Raw genomic sequence first — 23,485 nt, forward strand, 5'->3', positions numbered from 1 at the left:
TCGTTTCTCTCCAGAAAAGCGATAGAAACCGATGCACTGTGTTTGGAGATGGAGGAAGTCACTACTGCAGCATGTGCTGCCCTCAGACTGGACATCTACCTGCACTCTCATCGGAGCGGGATCTTTCTGGGCTCCGGGAGTCCAGCTGGATTTCGTTGGATTCATGCAACCAGACAGTGGAGAGAACCACAGAGCCAAAGACAGTATGACAACAGGCCGAACCGGCTGGGTTGTACTCGTGTCCACGTCACAGGGAAAGTTCATAATCTAAGAAGGGGATTTCCCCTCAGGTAATGAAAGGCACGAGGGTTGTGAGGACAGATGGAGAACTTTGGCGCCACCGTGTGGCCGGTGTGTGTGTTGTATCCTCAGGTCCTGAGTGACTGAGGAACCAAACGCTCTCGGGTATAATAGAGCTCATACAGTCTGTGGGATATTTGCAAAGAGCGACCACGAGCTGAGGGGCACCTTCAGCAGCACACCGCATCCGGTAAACAGTGCCCCCCCCCCCCTCTCCATGCACCCCCTCCTCCCCCCCTCCACTCCGGCATCCTACGGGGCGAACTGGCCCTTTAAGTGGGATAAAGCCGAGGCAGCTCCGAGCCGAGCGCATCGATGCCGCGCTTGGTTCCCTCCGTGTTTCGCACCGCGCCTGCAGGATCATTTAACATCACCGTGATTTTCAAAGGTCAATTCATGTGAAGGCACTTCAACGTTATTAAACCGGAGGAGGAGAAATGCGACCCGCCGGTTTGCTCTCCGGTGCGTAATTGATTCGGTAAGTCTTATTGTGACATCGTGGACGATAAATCTGTTTACGCGTCTTCTGCTTGACTGGATTTAACCATACGGTGCAACAAACTGCTGCCCACATATTGTTGTTGGTTCATAATATCTACAGAGCAGACACCGTCCCGGAGAGGGAGGCTCTCAGCGCATGAAGTTGCCGTTGTGTATGACTGTCGTGGCCATCTTTGGGTTGTGCTGAGAGGCCGGCGCGGAGCTGTGGACATCACGTCCATCACAACACGGGTTTCATCTGAACAGCCGCTCTGTGCTTCACCGGGTTCGTGGCATTCAAATCACTGGAAGACAGCAAAGGTCTCGTGAACCTCCTGAACCTCCGTGAAACTTGGTGTTTGTGTTTGTCTCGTGGATCAGGGAGGCGCCAACAACAACAACAACAACAACAATGCAGTGTTGACTTGTTCTTTAAGCCTTTTGTCTGGAAGTAATTGACATGATCTCTTCCGAGGGCTCCTGTTCTTCTGCTTAGTGCATCCACCAGCTGTCTGTGTATGTTTCAGTCATCTGGGATGGAAAAAAAAACAAAAACAAAGCCTGCTGCAGTGAAACTTTTTTGAATTTCTAGATCATTCATGTCTGAGAAATTGTTGGTTTGTCAACTGGAAAATTTACTCCAACAAGCACAGCGTTGTCTTTCAGTTCACACATCATTTTCACTTTAAGGTTGGTCTAAAAATATCCTTCATGGTTCCTGTTTCACTCCCACCAGGGAAGCAAAACCAGAGAACAGCATCCATTTCATAGCTTTCTTTTTGCAATTCAATTTACGATTTCACATTAGAGGTACGCTCTTCCTCACTGTCACTTTTTATTACATTTTTTTTCTGTGGCAGATATACTGCTGTGATTAGCAAGAGATGCTGTTAAACTAATGAAAGCATCCCTGAATGTGCAGAGTGGAGGATCCTGGGCTGCAGGACTAATTTTGGCTCAGTCCTCCACAGACTTCCCACCTTTGTTGTTTCAGGACGTCCTGCTCACCAGCCAGGCTGTGCCTCTTTGTCCTGTTGAAAGAAAAGAAAAGAAAAAGAAGAAGAAGAATAATGGAAGACAAACGCAAGAAGCGGAGCCCGAAGGTGTCTCTCCCCCAGCCGCCTCCTCCCCCCATCAACCCCCGCAAGCTCTCCGTCCTGCCTGCCAGCAAAAGTGCCACCTTCTCCCTCGGCCTGCCGCAGCCTCCCTCCCCGAAGAACAGAGGCAAGTTTAAGAGATCCATAGGAGCACCAGGACAGCCCAAGGAGGCGTTCGCAGCCGTCGTCGCTCCACCAAAGATCACCAGGTCGGTGTTCAACAGCAGGAAAGAGAAAGTGTATGTTGTGGAGAAGGTTGTGGTGCTTTTAGAGTAATTGTCATTGATATTACAAAATATTGTTGTGTTGCATTGTTTTTGTCTGTCAGACCCCACAAAGAGAAGCCCCGGGCCCCCCAGCCAGCAGGGCCCAGCAAAGTCGTGCAGTCTTCCCCGCTGCAGCACTCCTTCCTCACAGATGTCTCGGATGTGAGAGAGATGGAGGGAGGCCTCCTCAACCTCCTCAACGACTTCCACTCAGGCAAACTGCAGGCTTTCGGTAAGACAAGCTGGAGGTGTCGGGCCGGCGGGGGGGAAGACTCTGTTACAGGCTGAAAACAAAAGCAGCTGAAAGGCGTCTTTGTTATGTGACTGAAATCGAATATCCGTGGTGCTATTTTTTTTTTTTTACTGATGTACTTCCGTAGAAATACTTTTGACTTTGCTGCAATCACAAGAGATTACAAAACTGTGTCCCGGTCGACGTCCCACCGGTATGGTTTCATCTTGGTTTCCAGGTAAGGTGTGCTCCTTCGAGCAGCTGGAGCACGTGCGTGAGATGCAGGAGAAGCTGGCGCGGCTGCACTTCAGCCTCGACAGCCACGTGGAGGAGCTCTCGGAGGACCAGAGGAAGTGCGCCTCCGACCACAGCCTGGAGCACCTGCTGTGTAACGTAAGCAGGAATCGCAGTTAAGCGCGAAGGTCAAAGGTCATCGGCCTGTGCACGTTGAAAGTCGAATGTAACCCGGCGCAGCGTCAGAGGGCCTTGAGAGAGTTTCTATTGTTGGTGTGGAGTGGCTCCTAGTGACCCACGCCCCCCGGGGCTGGTATGCTCACTGCGGGGAAGTTGCAGTGCTATTTGTGAGGGAGGTGAGAAAAAGCCTTCATCTCATTGCAGATACTGCTGCCAGGAATACTTGCTCCCTGCAGATGGTCTGTGAAGAGACTTTCCTTCATTTGGATAAAGAGAGGAAGTTGATCATTTGCTTTTGTAAACACTTGACGGGAGTTTAATTCAAATATTGACCAGACACGCGCACGCCGTTACGTAACAACGGCCACATGTCCAGATTAGAGTCCCGTTGTACCACGTCGCTTTCTAGTTATGTGCTGTCGTTTTGTTTTCAACACACCTCTCATCCATTTACTCATTTGTTTCTGCAGCTGGAGGAGCTCAGCACCTCCATGTATCCTTTCCGGGCTGAATGGCTATTTATGGGAGTCACCCCGCTCTCCGACAGCGGACTCTGGCCTTCAATGATCCGTGTTCAGTGTGCGTGTGAATCCTTAATGTGTCCGTGTTCAGACAAAAGCTCCACTTGGCCGAGAACCAGGACCTGCCCAAGACATCTGGTCCCTGACGGAGCGAGGTGTACGGGGACGGCGACCACACAACCCGTCTTCTCCCGACGTTTAACAAGTCCGGGTTGCCATGGCAACGATCCAGCTGCCTTAGTAACAGCATGGAAAGATCCCACAGGAGGAGGAGGGATGGGGATGGGGAGGGATGGGGAGGGGGGGGGGCGTCTTTCCATTTGGTCAGTGAAGCCGAGGGAACAATACATCGACTCAAAGCAGCAGAGCATTAAACCAACACGAAAATCATAAACCCCTCATTCATAGCACAAAAAAAAAAAAAATGAGCAGGTGGTTTACGAACAGGAATGTGAGGAATACATTTCATGTTAAAAAGCTTTGAACATTTTCTTGGCTTCAGTGAGTAGTTACATCATTCGTGAAGAAATAAATGGATCCAGGCGAGTGTAGTCGTCCGCTCTCTGTTCTCCGGGACCAAAAAAAAAAAAATAAGCACATTTCATGAGTGTTTGAAGAATTTATACTGTTTCACATTATTGCCTGCATAATTTTAAGATGGTGCATGTGTCTGGAAGCAAAGGTAAACAATTTGCACCAAATTAAAGTAGCAGACGTAGACTACCGGGCCCTTTTGACCACACCACTGTGGTCAGAGCAGAAGTTTTAAGGGAGTTTTGCTGTTGTTCTGAATGCACTCCCTCATTTTTATACCTTTGCTAAAAGTTTGTTGCCGGAAAACAGACTGGATTTAACAAACACTTGTTGTTCGTTCTTGTAACTGCATTTTGAAGGGGCCGCGTGAGCATGTACAAGATGTTATGTTTGATTATCTTATCAGTGAACTGCCGATATGATGTAGTTCAGCGGCTGTATTGGTTGCTTGCCTTCAGGCCTTTTTGAACGAGGGCTCAGTCGCAGCTTTTCCTCCAAGCACAAGCTCGTCCACCCTGCTGCTGAAAGAGCTGTAAAAAAAACAACCTGAACCGTCACGTGTGCAGTAGGTCATACAGGGAGCGTGTGCAGTGGCATGCAGCTGGCATGAATCTCTGTACAGTGTGATTTCAAAGTGGCAGCTACTTTCATAAAAGTTAAGGGAGTCAGATTATTTGTGTTTATTGAACTCCAAACCGGGCAGTGGACTGTGGCCATCATATTTAATCCCCCGACAAGCCAATTAGTGTTCAATATGAAACATGAAATCGTTTAGTTATTAAAATCCCGACTTATTTTTTTACTGCTTGCTAACCCTACCTCTTTTTCAAGGCCTTGGAATATGTGAAACATTTCTCAGTGTGGTTTCTCCATCGAACGTCGTTCAGTCAGCTGTTCTGTTATTTTACATGTGGTGGTGGTGGTGGTGGGGTGTCATCAGCAGAAAGCTAGTTGACGCTTTACACAACATGCCATATTGATTAGTTGCAGTCAAAATATATATATATACATATATATTAAAAAAAAAGTTGAGAAAAGTCTCATGTATTCGGTAACTGCACCCTTCAATAAAGGTAAATTAGGTAACTTAAAAGGTATTTTACTGTGTGTTTTCTTGGATAGAATTTAATTCACATTTTAGCTTGAAAAATAATAAAATGCAACTGTTGAGATTTGATATTAAAAGCTACGTTCAACATCCCTCCAGCCCATTTCTAAAACCTTGAATGAGACACACTGAAGTCAGTTTTACAGAAATAAAACCGTTTATTTATAGATCTCTTTGCTCTTGTTCACAAACAAGTGCGATATAATTTAACAACAGATGAGTTACAAGGCTACTTGAAGACTGGCACTATAACCGAGACAGAATCAGACCGCGGCCGTCGCCGTTTCTCAGGCAACCGCAGGAGTAAAACTTTCCTTTCACGCTGTTCCTGTCCAGGAGCAACACGAGGCATCCGGGCGCACACACACATCTCCTTCACAAAAATAGAAACAGCTCTGATCCTGCCAGTAAGTTTTGGTCATGCAAAAAACAAAAACAGACAGTACCAACTCACATCATTAATATAACTTTTAAACCATTACACAATAGATAAATTATAGCTGTACCATCATACATACAGATTTAAGCTAATACTGTGCAAATACACGTGAGCTGTACAAAAGTATTTTGTACTATTCTTGTTAATCTCAATTCACAATTCTTCAAATAAACTACATTAAACATTTTTAAAAATATCACATCACATTTGATGAAACAGCAAAAAATATACACCTTTCGGGTCCCCGTGTTCGTCCTCTTGTTGTTGTGCATTTCAATTTTACATTCTGCAATAGAGTCTCTGATTTGTCTACAGTACATGTATCGAGTATGGAAACAAAACAAAACAAAAAAATCAATGACAATCATAGGATGGGTTAAATGTAAAACTCATGACGTCCATCATGATAATGAGCTATGTTCAAAGTGCAAAGAGCAGGTTGGGTATGTGTAAGACCTGATGTCGGTATCTTCCAGCTGTCCATGCTTCTGTACCAGAGGAAATCTCACTGAGATAAGAATAAGAGCTCCTAATCGTTAAGGACTTTCTCTTTATTGATATAAAAGTGCAGGCACTATAAGAAATGTAGAACATCTCTGTCTTCAAGTAAGATCAGTGTTAATGTTGTTCTCCTCCAACATCTGGCTGCGTTTTGGACTCTGCTTTACCTCAGGATAAGGTCCTCAGGACCTCGTTTAAACTTCTGTGGACGTTGGCAGGCTGGGAGGCGGCGCACTCGCTCAGGCTCGGTCCCATCTGGGCGTAAAGGGCTTGGCACAGGTTGGCGGTAGCACCCCTGACGCTGCCGCCCCGGCCGTGAATGGTGCCGCTGTGGGTGGAGGTGCCCAGGAGGTGCCACAGCAAGGGCAGCGCTTTCTGCTCCACCATCTGGGGCTTGCGAGGGTAGAGCTCCGTGACGAGATCTGGATATATAGAGAATGAGAAAATGACAAGATGGAGTCGGATAAATCGGTGCAAAGGCTGTGGTCGCTCCCGGTGTTCAGAAATACGGCGCCGGACGTACCTGCGACCTTTTCGATGAGGTCCACCTTTGCTTTGCCGCTTAAAAACTGAGCCTTGGTGCAGAAAGGCTGAAGAAGAAGTATGTTGTCTGTAATGGAGACAAAAAAAAAAAAGACGTGAAATAGAGACCACCAAATTTCACCTCAGTAAAACTATCTGAATTCTTGAAACGAGTACCGAGATTCAGGATAAGTGCATTAACAGCGCCAATAGCAGCAGAGTAGATGGCGTTGTTCTTGGAGTTGAGGTGATTGTCCACAATTGCTGGGACCAGGATGTTGACCACTTGGGACAAGTTGTCCTTCAGCAGGTGGGTGATTTTCTGGAGAGACTCCAGAGCGTAGAGGTTGACCTTGCTGTTGGACTCCTGCAGCCTCGCTTTGAAGGCATCAAACACCTGAAAGAAGGGCGAACAGCATGAAGAGAAAAAAACACACCGCTGGCTTTTCATTTTGAAACTGAATTGTATGATTATAACTGAGAACCATCAAAAATTACATAAAAAATAGTGATGGAATTTGAGATAAAATATAAATATGATATAAATATATAAATACAAGTACTAACCGGGAAAATACTATTGATGACCATGTTGGGGTTGTGTTGGCAGTCGGCCACCAGCTGGTCGATGCCCTTGATCCTCTCTCTGAAGTCCTTTGAACCCAGCAGACCTGAGATCTGCGTGATATACTCAGTTTTGTCTGCAATACTCTGCGTCTGAGATCTACAGCTGTAATGGCTATTGGACTCCCTGTAGAGGATTCAAAATACATCAATACATATTTAGTTGAAATAACTTTTCTTGTCCGTGTGTATTATGTAGTTTGTAAAAGCTAAAGCTCTCGATGCTCGATGTGGAGTTTAAGCGGTGGCTTCGTTGTACAACTTGATATCTGCACCCACCTGTTGGTCTGGTTGAGAGACTCCCTGTTGAGAGACGAGGCCCTGACGGTACCGCTGCCTGGGAGGGAGCGTCGGCCCCTGGCTGACTGAGTGTCTTGGGGCATCTCACCAAGACCCTAGAAAACCCAACAATCTGCAGGTTGGATCGCAGTATTTGACTTCTAGCGTGCCAGTAAACACAAACCGACGCTGTACCTTGGTCTTGAGAGTGAAGACGGTTTCTCTGACAGTCTGCAGGTCTTTGGTTGGGATGTATTTCTCCAGGTTCTTGTCAAAGTCGGGGTGAGCGGAGAGCGACAGCAGCATTCGACGGCCAAAGTACCTGCGGGACGAACCGGTGTCAACTCAAGACTTAAAATGCCAAAATAACTGCGTTGTGGCTCTTCAGCACTAATTTCCTTTTTGGGCCCAAAAGTAAACAGTAAAGCAAAAGAAACAACTTTTTATTTTCTAAGCGTTCCAAATACTAATCTGGTTTTAGGGTCAATCATCAACCGCAGTGTAGAATCGTACTTTTCTGCTCTAAAATGTCCTTTATTTTACCTCCGTTATATTTAGTAGTTAGTTTGTTGGCCCAATTACAAGTAAAATATTAATGCTCTCAAAGTGAGCCAACACAAAAGTTCCCCGTTTGCCTATAAACATAAATGAGGTTGTAAAATGTGTAAATGCAGCAACACGAAGGGTTTCTTCGTACCTGGCTTCCTGTGAACAGTCTTGTGTGAGTTTGATGACGGCAGGTAAAATTCTGTCAGTGAGATCTTTCCCCCCCGACAGGAGACGAGCAGCCCCGACCTTCTCCGCCACATCGGCCAGATGTTGAGCAGCGCATTTTCTCACCACCGGATTGAGGTGACTGTCGGCGGAGGAGAAACCAATTCAGCAATCGAAGTGAGCAAAAGTATTTTCACAATTCAAAGTTTGGTGAAACTTTTGGTTTTGGTGTTTATTATTCTAACCCGAGTCCTCCAGTGAGTAAAGCGTTGATGCTGCGGGTGGGGGTGCAGTGCTGCACCATGCAGTCCAGTGCTGCAGCCACGTCCTGCCTGATGAAGGCGTTGCTCTCCCCCGCCTTCTGCAGCAAAGCCTTGACTGTCCCCTCCAGCTCCTGGTCCATCGCCCTCTGCAGGTGTGTGTACAGCTCACCCAACGTACACACCGCGACCCTGGACACGCTCGACCGCAGGTTCTTCACCTACAAGTAGTCAAGCAATATGGGAAATTACCAACACTGACAAATGACATTAATGTGTAAACTGAGATATTTGCAGACCGACACAGCACGATGTCAAAAATAACGTGGGAGTGTTATACAACAAACGATATTACCTCCTGAATTAGAGACAGGCAAACATCGTGCAGCCTGCCCTGAAGTGTGTCTGAGTGGTAGTGGGCCAGAGAGCGCAGGAACGTCAGACCCTCGATCTTCTTCTCCCTGAATTCAAATCATAATAGTAGAAATAAAAGAAATGGTAGCCATTATCTGACAAAACTCTACTTTGTTGAGTTGCTGTTAAATATAAAGCGTGCCGAGATGTCTATAAAACGATATCTATTTTCTGTAAACGGGATATTTTTCAATCTTTAGAAATTCCACATTTTTCTAAATTTGGAAAAAAAAAGTGGAAACGTTGGATTTGAGTCATCAGCATGATGGATTGAGTTTTTCTCACCAGTCCTCAGAGTTTAGCAGGTTGAAACTCTGAGTCAGCGCCAGGTCGGGCTTTGAAAATGGACACAGCTCCAGAGGCTCGGAGAGGTTCTTCTTGGGGCCCGTGGTACCGGGGGACAGCTCATCTGAAAAGCCCGTTGGACACCACAGATTGGATCTCATGTTACATCTGTATCAGTCTGACAGCAGACGGCGTGTGTGGGCGGCGGTGCAGTAACACGAGGTTGTCAAAACAAAGCATTGTGGCACATTACCCGACGCAAACATCTTCTTTACCCACGCTCTGTCGGCTCTGATGATCTAATTAATGCTCCGGTGTTTTCTATCAACAAAGGCCTGTTAAAGCTCTGCTTCATCTATTTATAATGCAGCTGGATTTTGTTAAATTCCAAGCAGAGTTGAGACAAACTAAGAAATAACAGAGAGCAACATGATGCACATTCACAGTGACATTTCTGAACGTCTCGGGTTTTTAGATCCACTGACCTGAACTGTGGGACATTGAGGGTCTGGTTCTGCTGAGGCTCGGCGCCCTCCTGAGACGGGATGCATTTTTTGGGTTGGGGGGCACCGTAGGCGGGCTCGGGTGGTGGGGTGGGGTGAAGCACATTTCTGGGCTTTGGGGTCCCAGTGGACTGACAGGATTGGCGGGACTGATGGGGGACTCGTCGGACAGGTGGTCCGCTTTAGGGGAGGTCAGCGGGCTGCCGTTCAGATGGAGATCTACGACGGAGGAGATCGACGTTTCAATTTGTTCATGTTGTCCTAAAGAGGATCTTTAAGAATCCTTAAACTCCACGTCACAAAGAAATCTGAATTTCAATCCAAATAAAACATCTGGTTAAGGTTTCTGAAACGGTCTCTTGCCTTTGATGATTAACACTCGATTTTCCTCTGTAGGCGAATCCGACAACATCTGTCTGACACGGTGGCGAATCTTGTCCCGAGCTTGGTCCCCTTCAGTGAACTGACCATCCAGCTGATCCAGATGCTGCAACCAGGACTTATCCCGGCCGAGCCTCGCGTTCTTCCCCCTCCCCTGCACATGCGTCGGCAGAAAAATAACACGAGGTGAGACTTTGGTAACTGGAAACTTTTTATGATTCACCGATGGATAAAGTGTGACTAACCTTAACCTCATCTGGTCGCGGGCTGTCGTCACCATCGAGGTGACTGCTAGACACAGCACGGCCTGCTGAGGGGTCCGCGGGGGGTTTGGCCACCAAATCACCCTGCTCAAGTGACAAGGCGCCTCCTGGACGGCTGGAGGACACTGTAGTGCCAAACATGCCTACGAAGCATGAAGGGGGCGGGGGAGGGGGGTATTTGTAGATAACTCGGTGGATACCACAGGCTGAACTGATTAATAACTCAGTAGTAAGATCTACTTGGTTTTTAACAGTGATCATTAATGGGAGAAGTGACTCATGGTCTGTTCAGATGTGCAGAGACTGACCTCTTCCAATCACTCCTTCAGGCACGTCTGTGCCTGGTGAGTTTCTACTGCTGCCGTAACTCTGGGACCCTAAAGATCAGAGCAGAGGGATAGTGATTGATTTAATGAAATGTTTTTCGGTGTGTGGAGGAGAAAGCTCCGCCTGCTTTACAACGCTGACTCACCTTTGACAGGCTTCAGAGCTCTGACTGACTCGCGGAAAGCCGATTTGGTCAGCGGAGGGGACGGTCCCGTCGTCTCCTCCTCGGTTCTGATTGCTCCGTTGGAGTAGGTGACTCTCTGCCCAACAACACCCACTTCAGATGACAGTTCGTTATTCTGGGGCAACGCTGGAAAAAGCGAAAAAAAAAGAAGATGTAAATAAGATGCAAGAAGATGCAAAGAATTGATCCAAACCATTTCAACCCTGTTGGACCTTGAAGGCTGCTGAAGTCCATGGACACAGAAGACCTCAGTTTTGCAGAAGGCACTCTTGCAATGCGAGGTTTCATTCCTGAAGAGGCGGAGCTTCTGGGACTGTTGACAGATGCGACAAGTGAGAAATGATGCTGAGAAACTGTTTAACACGGCTCAACACATCATCAACACGACACCAGACGAGTCCCAGGTTACCACGGCTCGAACCCGTCAGCAAGTCTGAGGCAACATTCAGTTAACGGAAGCTAGAGTTGATATAAATATGGCTCCTAACATAATAAAACATGTTTGTCCTTATCAATACTCTGATTTTGGCAACCAAATCAGATCATTTAGTGAACTGAAGTAATTTATGGTAGAAGTGCCATGAGCTCGTCACTATTCTGTTTAAATCACATGGCAGGCACGAGCAATGGACACAAAATAGAGCTCCTGTACCTGGTTTTGATGCCATTGAAGCTGGAGTTGGCGACTGAGCTCAGGCTGGAAAGACCACTTTCACTAACCGAGCTGGTGAGCACAGGAGAGGTGTGTGACGGCGAGTCCAGAACCAGGTCCGCCCTCACAGCCGAGTCAGGGCTGTCTGGATCTGGACTACTAAGGCTCACTTTGGCCCTCTTCTTGGCAGCACTGCTGCGCAATGAGCGCAGGGACTTCAGCATCTGAGGGCAACACGGAAAATTAGCCGATATCAGCATGAGAAGAGCAACAACTTAATTTCAACATCCTGGACTTCCAAATATGACTCTGTTCATGCAGACAGTAAAGCAGACCGTTTTGCTGACCTCCTGCATGTCCAGAGGATCATCCTCCTGGAGATCCTGCGCTGCGTTGACGTCGTCGGGGTCCGGATGAAGGTTCTTGTCCTGCTGCTGGTTCTGAGGGCTGCCAGGAGGGACCACGGGTGAGACGGAGAGGGTCGCCCTGGTGCTGCTCAGAGCCCGCCGGAACGACGAAGTGGAAGAAGAACTCACGAGGGCGGCGCGAAGAGGTCGGGGGGAGCGTCTGCTCGAGAGGTCTCCTAGGAAACGAAAGAAAAGTGTAAGCGAAAAATCAAAATGAAGGCCATAAGATTTTTACATTCCACAGACAAAACAGCCTCATGTGGACTGGTGTGCTTTTTTCCCTAGATTACCCTTCGCTGTGCCTGCGGTGTCTCTCCAGGGGCTGCTTTCACGCCGATGAGGGCTGATCTCTCTCTTGTAGGGCCAGGTGTTGGACATGGAGAGGGAGGAGTCCGCATGGCGGCGGGACATTGTCGGGGTGAGCATGCCCCCCGGGAGTGCAGCCAGCGGGTAGGAGGGCAGAAGGAAGGAGCCGGATGTGGTCGGGTTTGAGGGGAGGGAAAATGTTCGCTCGACGCTGGGGTTCCTTGAGAGCGTACGGTCTTTGGGTTCCCCTGTGAGACAACGCATTCATACATCAGACCCACCAAAGACTTATGTCAGCATGTTTTAGATAAGGTTCATGGCCGGCTAAATACAGCTTTAAATGTGACTCAACTTCTTTGATAATTGTTGAAAAATGTACAGTTAAATTAAAATGAGCAAATCTTGTGAGAGAGCGACTCCTTACCAGCATCTGGGTCAGAGAACTTAGTGGTTTTAAAGATATCAGGGTCCAAGTTGAGGCTTCCACTTCTTCTGAGATGTGCAGGAGACTCTCTTCTTCTGGAGGACTGGAGCTTCTGTGGCTCAGCAAAACCTGCATGAACAATATATTTGGACTAAAAACCCAACAGAGAGGCAAAATACTGGAACAGTAACTAACGTGACTCAACAATCCCTCCGTATCCCATAATTACAGCGTGCCAACTTTTTCATTTTCATATTTGATCTGGTGTAATAAACAGGGAGACATTTATAATGGTAGGAAATGGACTTTTAGTGCTTTTTCCCAAGATGCTCTGAAACTTTTATTTATAATACAAGATTTTATTGCCCGATCCAGACTGTGTCACTGAACACATGTTCATGTCTAACAAAGTCACAAAACTTTCCTGAACTTTTGTCTGTGATAGTTCTTCTTGTACAGTCCATAAATTCAGATTTAATTAAATAAACAGGTCTTGACTTCTCAACTCATCGTAACTGGTTAAATACTTCCGGTTAACTGAGCAGAAAGTGTAAAAAGTTATTTATTATTATTAATGTTATTTATTCCACGTTATACGTTAATGCAAATCAGGTTTCCAGATTATGATCACAGCAAAGAAAACTCACTAAGGTAACGTCAGGCATGACGTATTTAAATATTTTGGCCTCGTAATCTTCATTTGAGGATTACCACCAGCATGTGTCCAGGTTATATAAGAAGTGGCAGCAGCATTGGAAGTGAAGTCTAATCCCTCTGCAAGCAGCCAGACTCATATAGCAAATGGATGAAGAAAATAAAATCCAACAGAAAGTACATTAATATGAGAAATAACGTAACATTTTCAAAACACAACATCCTGACAACGCACAAGAGCAGCAACACCAGGTCAGACTTTAAAAAGGTTGAATTTCTGAGCGTGTCCTTCACGTAAAGAAAACGTAACCGTAACTAAGTGGTATGTTGTAATAGGCTCTACTGGCAAGGCATGACACTCGTGTGCCGAGCATCTTGTAACTGTACTGATCCCGGGACATGTGGATGCTAATCCAATTTAAAAGCTGCTCTAAATTGAGTCAAGCTACACAACCAGTTAACTACACTTGGCGCATCATATGCAATTAATGGGAGTCTTGGTACTTACTGAAACTGGGGATGTAGGCCTCTGGCCTCCGGGACAAGGGAAGAAATTCCTCACGGGTCACCTATGAATGGAAATTTATAACAGGATGAAGTTGAAATAATGTAAAACAATCCTTAAACATAACAAGGGCCTCGGTGTAATTCCATCCAGTGGCCTGAACAAAGGAACGCAGACACAGACAGACGAGAGACATTTCCTTTTAGCTGGATCTTCTCCGACTGTAAAAGACAGCTCACAAATATAATGTTCTCATTGTCACGGCAAACCTTGTTCAAATATCATTAAATAAAAGTATGACAGAATTTTTTGCATCAGTTCATGCCCCTCGGCCTCCATTAAGTCCCCGTCGTTCACAACGTGATCAACACTCGCGGCGGAGCACTTGGTGTAATTGCAATCAACAGGCGAGCGGTGAATAAGCCGCATAACCCCGGCGATATTAACAATTATGTTTCACCCCCTCCAGTTAGTGTGCGGGTTGGTAATGGGGTTGCTGGGAAACGGACACTGCTGTAAACAGACGGTTTTTCATACGGAGGCTCTGAGCTGGATAATATTTATCATAAAACAAAGCTATGCATCACGATCAATGGACAATATATATGTATATATTATTATTATTATTATTATTTTTTACCTGATGTCCCACATTATCTCTTTTAACCAAACATTTTAGCTGGTTGACTGTAAATGTCAAAACAGTAGATGTTGTGGTGACATTGTGCAGGAAAATGAGTCATCTGTTGTATTTCTTACAGGAATAGTGTCAGTGGAGTTTATTTATCATCTCACTCTAAATCAAGAATTGGGGGCCGACATACTTAGGAATGAAATTCTGCTTTCACCCAGAAACAAATAAAAAAACAACAACAACAAGAAAATGAAGAACAACAGGCTTACGGGGTGTTTTAGTAGTCGATGCTCCGTATTAAAAGGGGGAATCATTTCTTATGTGCTGCTCTCCCTCCATACTTACTGCACCATAAGAGATATTTTTAGTTTTTTTCTCCCAAAGTGAGTTGAATGAGGCACTGACAGGATTTCCGAAGTCTCTTAGGACTGTTGCATTCAGGTGTGACTCACCTAGAGTCCAAATTTATCAGATGACATTAAAAGGTATCTTTACCATCCCCCTGTGTGACCTACGCACTTCTCCACCGATTGGGGGGTAAATCAACATGACAAGCCCGCCCGCCGAGATGCTCGATATTTTCAAAGTAAATATGAAATCATTCTGCGGCTCCTGAAACCTCCGTAGGAGCAGCCAACAAACGGCTGATTAAGACCTCATTTTACTGAGTGTGTTGTTGAAGTCTCCTCAAACGAAGAGGTAAGTACGCCCTTTTGAATCAACAGCAGATTTCACTCATGTCGATTGTTGACAATAGAAAAAGGTCAAAATTTCCATCTGTCATCCGGGTAAACTAACCTTTAATACACCAGAACATTCCTGTGAGCTGCACGTCTTATTTGGACAGCGAATCACACGGGTACTAAAAATACTCACGAGAACAGTGAGCGTTATCCAAATGGCTTAATTATCTCTGGAGATAAATGTGAATGTGCCAGTGATGATGGGGCCCCCACCTGTTCGGAGCACTTCCCGTTGGGCGTGCTGCCTTGCTGCTGCTGGTCGTTCTCCGTGGACGAGGAGCTCGACATCTCCCACGGGAGTTTGTTCTTCCCTTTCCCCGCGCTGACGATCCTCCTCTGAAGCGGGAGGTCATCGGTGAGGGAGCCCAAGCTGCCGTAGCCATGCAGCCGCTCGCGGTCCGGCTCGGTCCGGTGGCTCCTGGCGCTGCCCGCCCGCCCTCCGTTCATCACCCAGTCCAGGTCGGCCCCGGAGCCGTGCTGCAGCGAGCCCCGCTGCCCCGGCTTGGGCACCGCCAGGCCGTACTCCACCACCCCCTCCGACGACAGCTTCGGCAGGACGTGCCTCGCTCGTCTCGCCTGCACGGCCGCCATCAGACCCTCCGCGTCCTCGTTGAGCTCCACCATGTCCACGGCTTTCATCAGAGGCTGCTTCTTCCCTACGTCGAGGCAATAGTCGAAAACGGCAAACAGCTCGAGGGCAGCGTGGCGGACCTTCTTCTTACCGTCCGCCAGGTACGGCGCAACCTCGAAACACAGCTTGGGGATGTTGAAGTCCTTCCTCGGATGAGAGAGCATAGCTGCCGTGACGACGTTGAGGACGTCTTCCCGAACCCTCGAATTCTTGTGTTTCAAGTGGCCGACGACGTGATCCAGCACCCGTTGCGGCGCCACGGCGTTCATCAGCTGGCGAAACACGTTCAGGTACTCGTGCCTGGTGACGGTGCGCGTGTCCCCGAGGGCCTTCAGGGCCACGAAGACTATGTGTTTGAAATATCGGTCCACACCGGCGTCTAACTTCTGAATGAGTAAGTTCAAAACTTGTAAAGTGCCGTACAGCACTTTGAAATTACTGTCATCCAGAAGTCGAGGAAGAAAATTGATGAACTCGTCGATACTACCGGGCGGGACTGATTTCATGTCCACTTCTGAGAGGATGCGTTTGAGCTTTTCTACCCCATTTGTGCGGTTTTGGTAATTTTTCAGGTCCAGGAGCTGCTCGTTTAACTCCTGAGTGATGAATCCAGGTATCATTATTATTATTATTATTATTATTATCGGTGGTGGCTCCTTAATGGATGTGGTCAAATTTGAGAATCCAAGGAAGCAAACGGGATCCCGCGAGGACGATGATGTTCCTCCTCTTCACTTCTTGATTTTTCATCCTGGAAGCTGCTGGAGATGAGAGGACACAAAAAACCAATAAATAAAATAAATAAAACTGTCCAGGTTTATCAAGCTGCGAAAGAAAAACAACAACAAAAAATATTAAAACAGCTGACAGCTAGAATTTATCAAAACATCTGATCAACACGTCATTAACAGCGCGATCGATGATGATGATGATGATGATGGTGATGATGGTGATGATGATGATGATGATGATGATGGTGATGAACCACTTGTGGCTCACAGCATATAATCCTGAACCGGTGCACGTTACATGATCTCCTGGCTCTCCGCAACACGTCTCACCGTTAAGAGTCTCAACACGAGTCCGGTTCCAGGCGACCAAACCCCGCATTTCACCGGGACGTTCACCGATTCATGACCGTTAAAGCAGCCGAATTACTGCGCGAACAGCTAACCGCAACGCCGCCGCTAAGCTAACTCCGCTAACATTTGTCGGCAGGTGAAGCTCGAATCTGACAACAAACAAACAAACAAACAAAACAACTTAAAAACAAGAAGGAGAAGAAACGGAACCTCGCATTATCCCTCCCGGTACGAAACTATCTGCCGTTACGTCGTCCAAAATGTCCGCGTCATCCTGTGGCTCCGGTTCTCTGAGTGCTGCTGCGCCGTCCGGAGTTCAATGTTTGGAAGCTGCGCGAGAAGAGGCGCGCGCGCACACACACGCACACACACGCGCGCGCGCACATTGAGGGAGCAAAATGGCGAATACATGTCGCAAACGGAGCGCTTCCATGGTGACGCGGATCCGGAGGCTCCTCCCCCCGGCTCCGGTAAACTCCTCCCCCCGGCTCCGGTGAACTCCTCCCCCCGGCTCCGGTGAACTCCCCCCGGGAGGAAAACCGTGACGGGAAACAGACTTTCGTGACTTCATTTAAATCGTTTTGTACAGGTATGAAGGAATTTAATATGAATATATAAAATAAAAATAGAAATGCATTTATACGAACAAATACATACAATTAGTGTAAAAGTTGGTTATATATACTGGTTATACATTTATGCAATTTGTTTTTTTTTAAAGCAATACATTTGGATATGTTTATATGTTTCTATTAAGATATATCGAGCCTTTTAAGTATATTTCGCTAATAAATAGGTTATATTTTACTTTTACTGAAGGGGTTTAGAATTTATATGGGCAATGAGGTATGTTTTTATATTTCTTAATTGCCTTTTTTTTCCATCCATCCATCTATCTATTTATCTCTCTAAATTGTTTATAGTATAAACTCACTAATACGTGTGAATGTTTTGTTTTTTTCTCAAAAAAGGTCAGTAAAATAATGTTTTTTTTTAATGTCCTCTACAAACACAGGTAAAGTTCATATCACTATAACGCAGTTTGTTTTTGTTGTTGTTGTTGTTGTTGTTGTTGTTTATCGCCGGCTGACGTCAACGTCGCGCTTCCTTTGTAAATAACCATAAATGTGATTTTATTTTGAAGGCAGGCGGAAGTGGGTGCGCTGTCCCGGTAGCGCGTCATGACCGGAGCTGAGTCGCTCCGTGGCTCGGCTGGCTGGCTGCAGGTTGTTTTCCTGGTTCCCGCTCGTCGCCGCTGAACGCCGCCGCTGCAGAACCCAGTGATCCCAGCGGCTCCTCCACGGACGATCGTTACAGGTGAGTTCGTCTCCGTCCGACCGGAGACGACGTCACCTGGAGGCTCGTAACGTCACGTTGCGTCTCGTCAGCCATGTTGCTGTTGATCAATCGATGATGCAGCCTGTTTATTTTTAGCAGCTAACCCGCGCTGACTGCAGCGCGGCGGGACAGGAACATGCTCCGTGTGTTTACTGGACTCCAAACATTTTGTTTTTGTTGACGACACGATGCTGCCACGAGCTGCAGACATGATCAAATCCGGGCGGGTTTGTTTTGCAGCCAAAGTCACGCTGTCGGTGGGTTTCACTTCGGCTAGCGGGCTAGCCCCCTGCTTATTAAAGCTAAGAGCTAGCCTGGTTGTTGTGTTTTATTTTGTTTTTTAGGGATCTGAACAAATGTTCTGTTCAATGATGAAGCCGAGGCCTCCTAGTCAACACTGGGTTACATGAAGCATGTCGGCAGCAGCTGTCGGTGAACCTGGTTGAGTTCCTCGCTGCGGTTCGTTGGTGTCAGAAGATCACGTTTCTTCAGAAGATCACGTTTCTTTAGAAGATCACGTTTCTTTAGAAGATCACGTTTCTTTAGAAGATCTTCAGAAGATCACGCTCCTTCAGAAGATCACGTTTCTTTAGAAGATCACGTTTCTTTAGAAGATCTTCAGAAGATCACGCTCCTTCAGAAGATCACGTTTCTTCAGAAGATCACGTTTCTTTAGAAGATCACGTTTCTTCAGAAGATCTTCAGAAGATCACGCTTCTTCAGAAGATCACGCTCCTTCAGAAGATCTTCAGAAGATCACGCTTTTTCAGAAGATCACGTTTCTTTAGAAGATCACGCTCCTTCAGAAGATCACGCTCCTTCAGAAGATCTTCAGAAGATCACGCTTCTTCAGAAGATCACGCTTCTTCAGAAGATCTTCAGAAGATCACGCTCCTTCAGAAGATCTGCAGAAGATCATGCTTCTTCAGAAGATCACGCTCCTTCAGAAGATCTTCAGAAGATCACGCCTCTTCAGAAGATCACGCCTCTTCAGAAGATCACGCTCCTTCAGAAGATCACGCTTTTTCAGAAGATCACGCTTCTTCAGAAGATCACGCTCCTTCAGAAGATCACGCTTTTTCAGAAGATCACGCTCCTTCAGAAGATTTCAGAAGATCACGATCCTTCAGAAGATCACGTTTCCCGTGTTCCCACAGCGCGTGCTGTCATTACGTCATATTACAAAAGCCTCACAACAGTGTTTGGTTGATGTAACCTGGATGATTTCCAGTATTCACGAGCACTCCCCCTTTGGTTGTTGACGACATCTGACATCACTTACTCACTAACCATTTTTATATTTTTTATTTTTCATGTGTGTTAAATGTTAACGCTGGTTCTGTGGGTTTCCCGCTCTCAGATGGACCAGCAGGACCAGTCCTATATGTTTGCAAGTTTGACCCGGCCTCACTCGGAGCAGCTGCTGCAAGGCCTCCAGCTCTTGCGGCAGGACCACGAACTATGTGACATTGTCCTGCGCGTGGGTGACGCCAAGATCCACGCCCACAAAGTAGTGTTGGCCAGCATCAGTCCGTACTTCAAGGCCATGTTCACGGGTAACCTCTCCGAGAAGGAGACGTCCGAGGTTGAATTCCAGTGCGTCGACGAGACCGCCCTGCAGGTACGCGCAGATCCACCCGGAGCCTTCAGACTGCTACTGATGAAACGCTGTGACACTTGTTTTTATTTATTTTTTGACTCTTCCAGGCCATCGTTGAATATGCTTACACCGGCACGGTGTTTATCTCCCAGGAAACGGTGGAATCTCTGCTGCCGGCTGCCAACTTGCTGCAGGTGAAGCTGGTGCTGAAGGAGTGCTGCTCCTTCCTGGAGAGCCAGCTGGATGCCGGAAACTGCATCGGCATCTCCCGCTTCGCAGAGACGTACGGCTGCCACGACCTGTGCCTGGCCGCCACCAAGTTCATCTGCGAGAACTTTGAGGAAGTTTGTCAGACGGAGGAGTTTTTTGAACTGACGCGGGCCGAGCTGGACGAAATCGTGTCCAACGACTGCCTTAAGGTGGTGACGGAGGAGACCGTGTTCTACGCGCTGGAGTCGTGGATCAAATACGACGTGACGGAGCGGCAGCAGCATCTGGCTCAGCTGCTGCACTGCGTCCGCCTCCCGCTGCTCAGCGTCAAGTTCCTCACTCGCCTGTACGAAGCCAACCACCTCATCCGGGACGACCACGCCTGCAAGCACCTCCTCAACGAGGCCCTCAAATATCATTTCATGCCCGAGCACCGGCTGTCCTATCAGACCGTGTTGTCGGCACGGCCGCGGTGCGCGCCGAAGGTGCTGCTCGCCGTGGGAGGCAAAGCTGGACTGTTTGCCACGTTGGAAAGGTAATAAAGCGCCGGAACTACCGCGCCTTCTCACTTTGTATTTGAACTCTATTGGTGTTTAATTTTATGCATTTTATCGTCTCGTGCGTTTTATGTTTCTTGTGTATCTCATTTCTTTTCTATGTTTTTAAATGTTCCTTTATATCTGTTTTTATGTCAAACACCGCATGTAATTCTCTCACGTTGAAGCACTTTGAGCTGCGTTTCTTGTATGAAATAATAATATTATTAATGCGAATAATGTGTAAATAATAATTACACCGACTTTTCCAATGATTTTGATTTCACTCCGTTATCTCTTCTCTTCCAGCATGGAAATGTATTTCCCCCAGACGGACTCGTGGATCGGACTCGCCCCGCTCAGCGTACCCCGGTATGAGTTCGGCGTGGCCATGTTGGACCACAGGGTTTACGTGGTGGGGGGCATCGCCACGCACATGAGGCAAGGCATCAGCTATCGAAGACACGAGAGCACGGTGGAAAGCTGGGACCCGGAAAGCAACACGTGGTCCTCGGTGGAGCGCATGGCCGAGTGTCGCAGCACGCTCGGGGTGGTGGTCCTGGCCGGAGAGCTGTACGCCCTGGGGGGGTACGACGGCCAGTACTACCTCCAGTCCGTGGAGAAGTACATCCCCAAGTTGAAGGAGTGGCAACCCGTGGCGCCCATGACCAAGTCCCGCAGCTGCTTTGCCACGGCGGTGCTGGACGGCATGGTGTATGCTATTGGAGGCTATGGCCCCGCACATATGAACAGGTAATACCCCCCCCCCCTCCCCCGGGAGGATAAAAGCATGTTGCCTGGTTGTGTTTTTGTTTTTCTATTTTTGTCCACGTGGACCATTAAACACAGAACCAAACTAAATATTGAAGATATAAATTGTGAATAGTCCATCCCTGAATAATTTGGACAGTTTACGAAGGGTCCACAAACGTGTGTCTTTACCAACGGGTGACGGTTCTGCTCGTTTTTTCTTTCAATGTATGACACACTACGGCTCTCTCCTTTTCTTTTCTTATTTTTTTTTGGTTCCTACAGATGACACCAGTAACAAAAGGTTATGATGCTCTACCAAACTTTTTATTTTTTTTATTTTGAATAGTCTTTGATCTCATGAATAAGCTTTGAAGCTCTTGTTCAGACCTGCTAACTGGCCGGTCTCGCTCTCTCAGGGTCTTGTTAGTTATTTAATAGAACTGGCAATCAAGTGCAGGATATCAAGTGTTGCTGAGAAAATGGCCGGGGGCTCGTTAATGACTGAAGAGTCATCGCTGATGTTTCATTGCCTGTGTGTTACTTTGGATCACCAGAGAGCAAGTGTCCCTGTTGCTCGTTTCCTTGACGCCTGAAACCCTTCAGGAGAATGTGTTTGGACAGAGAATCTTTGGGGGCTATTTTTTATTTTTTATTTCCCTTCTCCCCTGTGGCTTGTACTCTATGCATACTGCAAAACAGTTTTGTGTGAGAGATGTTTCCTTTTGAATTAAACTCTTCTTGTCTGTAGCTTGAAGTCAGCGCCTATGACAGAAAATTCAGTACATTTGTGAATTTACATGTGGAAAAAAAAAAGTTTCCCGTTTTTGATTTATCAAACAAAATTCTCCAAACATGGCCCCTCCCCCAAAAATATAACCTGATATCATATTTCTGTAATTTATTTGGATCAGAGCGATCACAAACTATAAAGAATATTTGACGGATGTCGAGAAGTATTTCTGTTAACTGACCAAGGACATCTAATCATTCAAGGTCGAACAGAGGTGAACTCTGACCTGTGAATGGAAAGGTCAGTTATGGCGGTTATTAGGAACGGTTGGAGAAATAGACATTTTAAAAGCTGGTCTGGCTGAACTGACGCTCGTTAGCGACGGTGTGTTTTGTTAATTTTGTGGCTTCTGCTTCGCAGCGTGGAGCGGTACGACCCCAGCAAGGATGCCTGGGAAATGGTAGCCCCCATGGCAGACAAGAGGATCAACTTCGGAGTAGGCGTCATGCTCGGCTTCATATTCGTGGTGGGAGGACACAATGGGGTGTCGCACCTGTCCAGCATCGAGAGGTACGATCCGCATCAGAACCAGTGGACGGCCTGCCGACCCATGAACGAACCTCGTACTGGTGAGTGTCCGTCAGACTTCATAAAAACGTGTGTGCGAGTCCAGTTAATGCCCGGTTTTCAAGAGGAGGTGGCAGGTGTGATTTACTCCATCCAGGATGATGTGGGGCGGCACGGTGGTGCAGTGGTTAGCACTGTCACCTCACAGCTAAAAGGTTCCGGGTTCGAATCCGGTCCTGGGCCTTTCTGTGCGGAGTTTGCATGTTCTCCCTGTGCTTGCGTGGGTTCTCTCCGGGTTCTCCGGCTTCCTCCCATCATCCAAAAACATGCACCTCAGGTCAGGTTACCTGGCGCCGCGCTAGTGGCAGCCTGCTGCAGCATCTCCCCCCTGAGAGCCCCCCTGCTGTAGTGAAAACATTTCCCCTCGGGGATTAATAAAAGTGTATAAAATAAAAAAATGTGACGCCTGCGGTTGTGATTGTTTTGCAGGTGTGGGCTCGGCCATTGTGGACAACTACCTCTACGTGGTAGGAGGTCACTCGGGGTCATCGTACCTGAACACTGTCCAGCGCTATGACCCGATCTCGGACAGCTGGTTGGACTCGAGCGGCATGATGTATTGCCGCTGTAACTTTGGTCTGACTGCCCTTTGACCCATGGCCCAGCCGGCTCGGACCCACTGAAAGAACTTAGACACAAAGACGTTTCTTTTTTTGTTGTCTCCTCCTCCTTCCTTCCCCCACATTCATCCTCCAGGTGCAGACGAGCAAAGCTGCACACCGCCGTGAACACGGGAGAGCCTGCTGGGTGGACGGATGTGTCGGGGTGAGTCGGCTGGCTGGAGGGGGAAGGGAAGGGGGGGCTGGGGGGTTGGCAGTCATGGCTGCAGAGATGAGGAAGATGAGGAAGAGCGGCTCTAAAGAGAGGAAGATGTTTGGACGGCTGTTGTCACAAAACCGCGGAGACGACCGCTCCACTGCTGCTGGACCACAACGATGACTTTGAGCCATGTCCCAGAGGATTGTGGGAAAAATCTGGTCACTTATGTTTCAAACTTCTGTCATG

General features: G+C 47.3%; 3 protein-coding genes and 1 long non-coding RNA gene across 7 annotated transcripts; 3 read left to right on the forward strand and 1 right to left on the reverse strand.

Moving 5' to 3' along the window:
* The first annotated feature begins 570 nt into the window (after positions 1-570).
* ccdc28b (coiled-coil domain containing 28B) lies at positions 571-3,581 on the forward strand. 2 transcript variants are annotated; one of them, XM_069724274.1, is made up of 7 exons: positions 571-778; positions 902-1,101; positions 1,775-2,086; positions 2,206-2,375; positions 2,614-2,768; positions 3,260-3,282; positions 3,402-3,581. In XM_069724274.1, the coding sequence occupies exons 3-7, from the start codon at positions 1,851-1,853 to the stop codon at positions 3,454-3,456; spliced, it is 639 nt and encodes a 212-aa protein (XP_069580375.1). In that variant the 5' UTR covers positions 571-778; positions 902-1,101; positions 1,775-1,850; the 3' UTR covers positions 3,457-3,581. The 2 variants fall into 2 exon arrangements, with proteins under 2 accessions (XP_069580375.1, XP_069580374.1); XM_069724273.1 differs by lacking the exon at positions 902-1,101.
* A 2,479-nt stretch (positions 3,582-6,060) lies between these two features.
* On the reverse strand, positions 6,061-16,995 carry LOC138636326 (TOG array regulator of axonemal microtubules protein 1). 2 transcript variants are annotated; one of them, XM_069724284.1, is made up of 23 exons: positions 16,666-16,995; positions 15,187-16,429; positions 13,600-13,660; positions 12,438-12,566; positions 11,998-12,261; positions 11,648-11,883; positions 11,301-11,524; positions 10,861-10,961; positions 10,610-10,774; positions 10,446-10,514; positions 10,120-10,280; positions 9,857-10,028; positions 9,476-9,712; positions 8,991-9,114; positions 8,647-8,752; positions 8,277-8,512; positions 8,015-8,173; positions 7,513-7,639; positions 7,318-7,433; positions 6,982-7,165; positions 6,592-6,811; positions 6,416-6,502; positions 6,061-6,314 (listed from the first exon to the last, which is right to left on the reverse strand). In XM_069724284.1, the coding sequence occupies exons 2-23, from the start codon at positions 16,222-16,224 to the stop codon at positions 6,061-6,063; spliced, it is 4,470 nt and encodes a 1,489-aa protein (XP_069580385.1). In that variant the 5' UTR covers positions 16,225-16,429; positions 16,666-16,995. The 2 variants fall into 2 exon arrangements, with proteins under 2 accessions (XP_069580385.1, XP_069580384.1); XM_069724283.1 differs by having other exon boundaries at positions 6,132-6,502.
* LOC138636327 (uncharacterized) lies at positions 8,117-12,946 on the forward strand. Its single transcript, XR_011312256.1, has 4 exons — positions 8,117-8,208; positions 9,890-10,060; positions 10,619-11,903; positions 11,993-12,946. It is a non-coding gene; the product is annotated as an uncharacterized lncRNA (long non-coding RNA).
* Positions 16,996-17,839: 844 nt separating the features above from the next.
* On the forward strand, positions 17,840-23,261 carry LOC138636317 (kelch-like protein 28). 2 transcript variants are annotated; one of them, XM_069724271.1, is made up of 6 exons: positions 17,840-18,003; positions 19,385-19,645; positions 19,732-20,369; positions 20,680-21,123; positions 22,274-22,482; positions 22,910-23,261. In XM_069724271.1, the coding sequence occupies exons 2-6, from the start codon at positions 19,385-19,387 to the stop codon at positions 23,071-23,073; spliced, it is 1,716 nt and encodes a 571-aa protein (XP_069580372.1). In that variant the 5' UTR covers positions 17,840-18,003; the 3' UTR covers positions 23,074-23,261. The 2 variants fall into 2 exon arrangements, with proteins under 2 accessions (XP_069580372.1, XP_069580371.1); XM_069724270.1 differs by lacking the exon at positions 17,840-18,003 and adding an exon at positions 18,163-18,281.
* The last annotated feature ends 224 nt before the right edge of the window (positions 23,262-23,485 follow it).

The sequence above is a fragment of the Brachyistius frenatus genome, unplaced genomic scaffold (assembly GCF_029030835.1).
Source record: "Brachyistius frenatus isolate BFR_SWC_R1_liver_20210118 unplaced genomic scaffold, ASM2903083v1 Contig_368, whole genome shotgun sequence".
NCBI lineage: Eukaryota > Metazoa > Chordata > Actinopteri > Embiotocidae > Brachyistius > Brachyistius frenatus.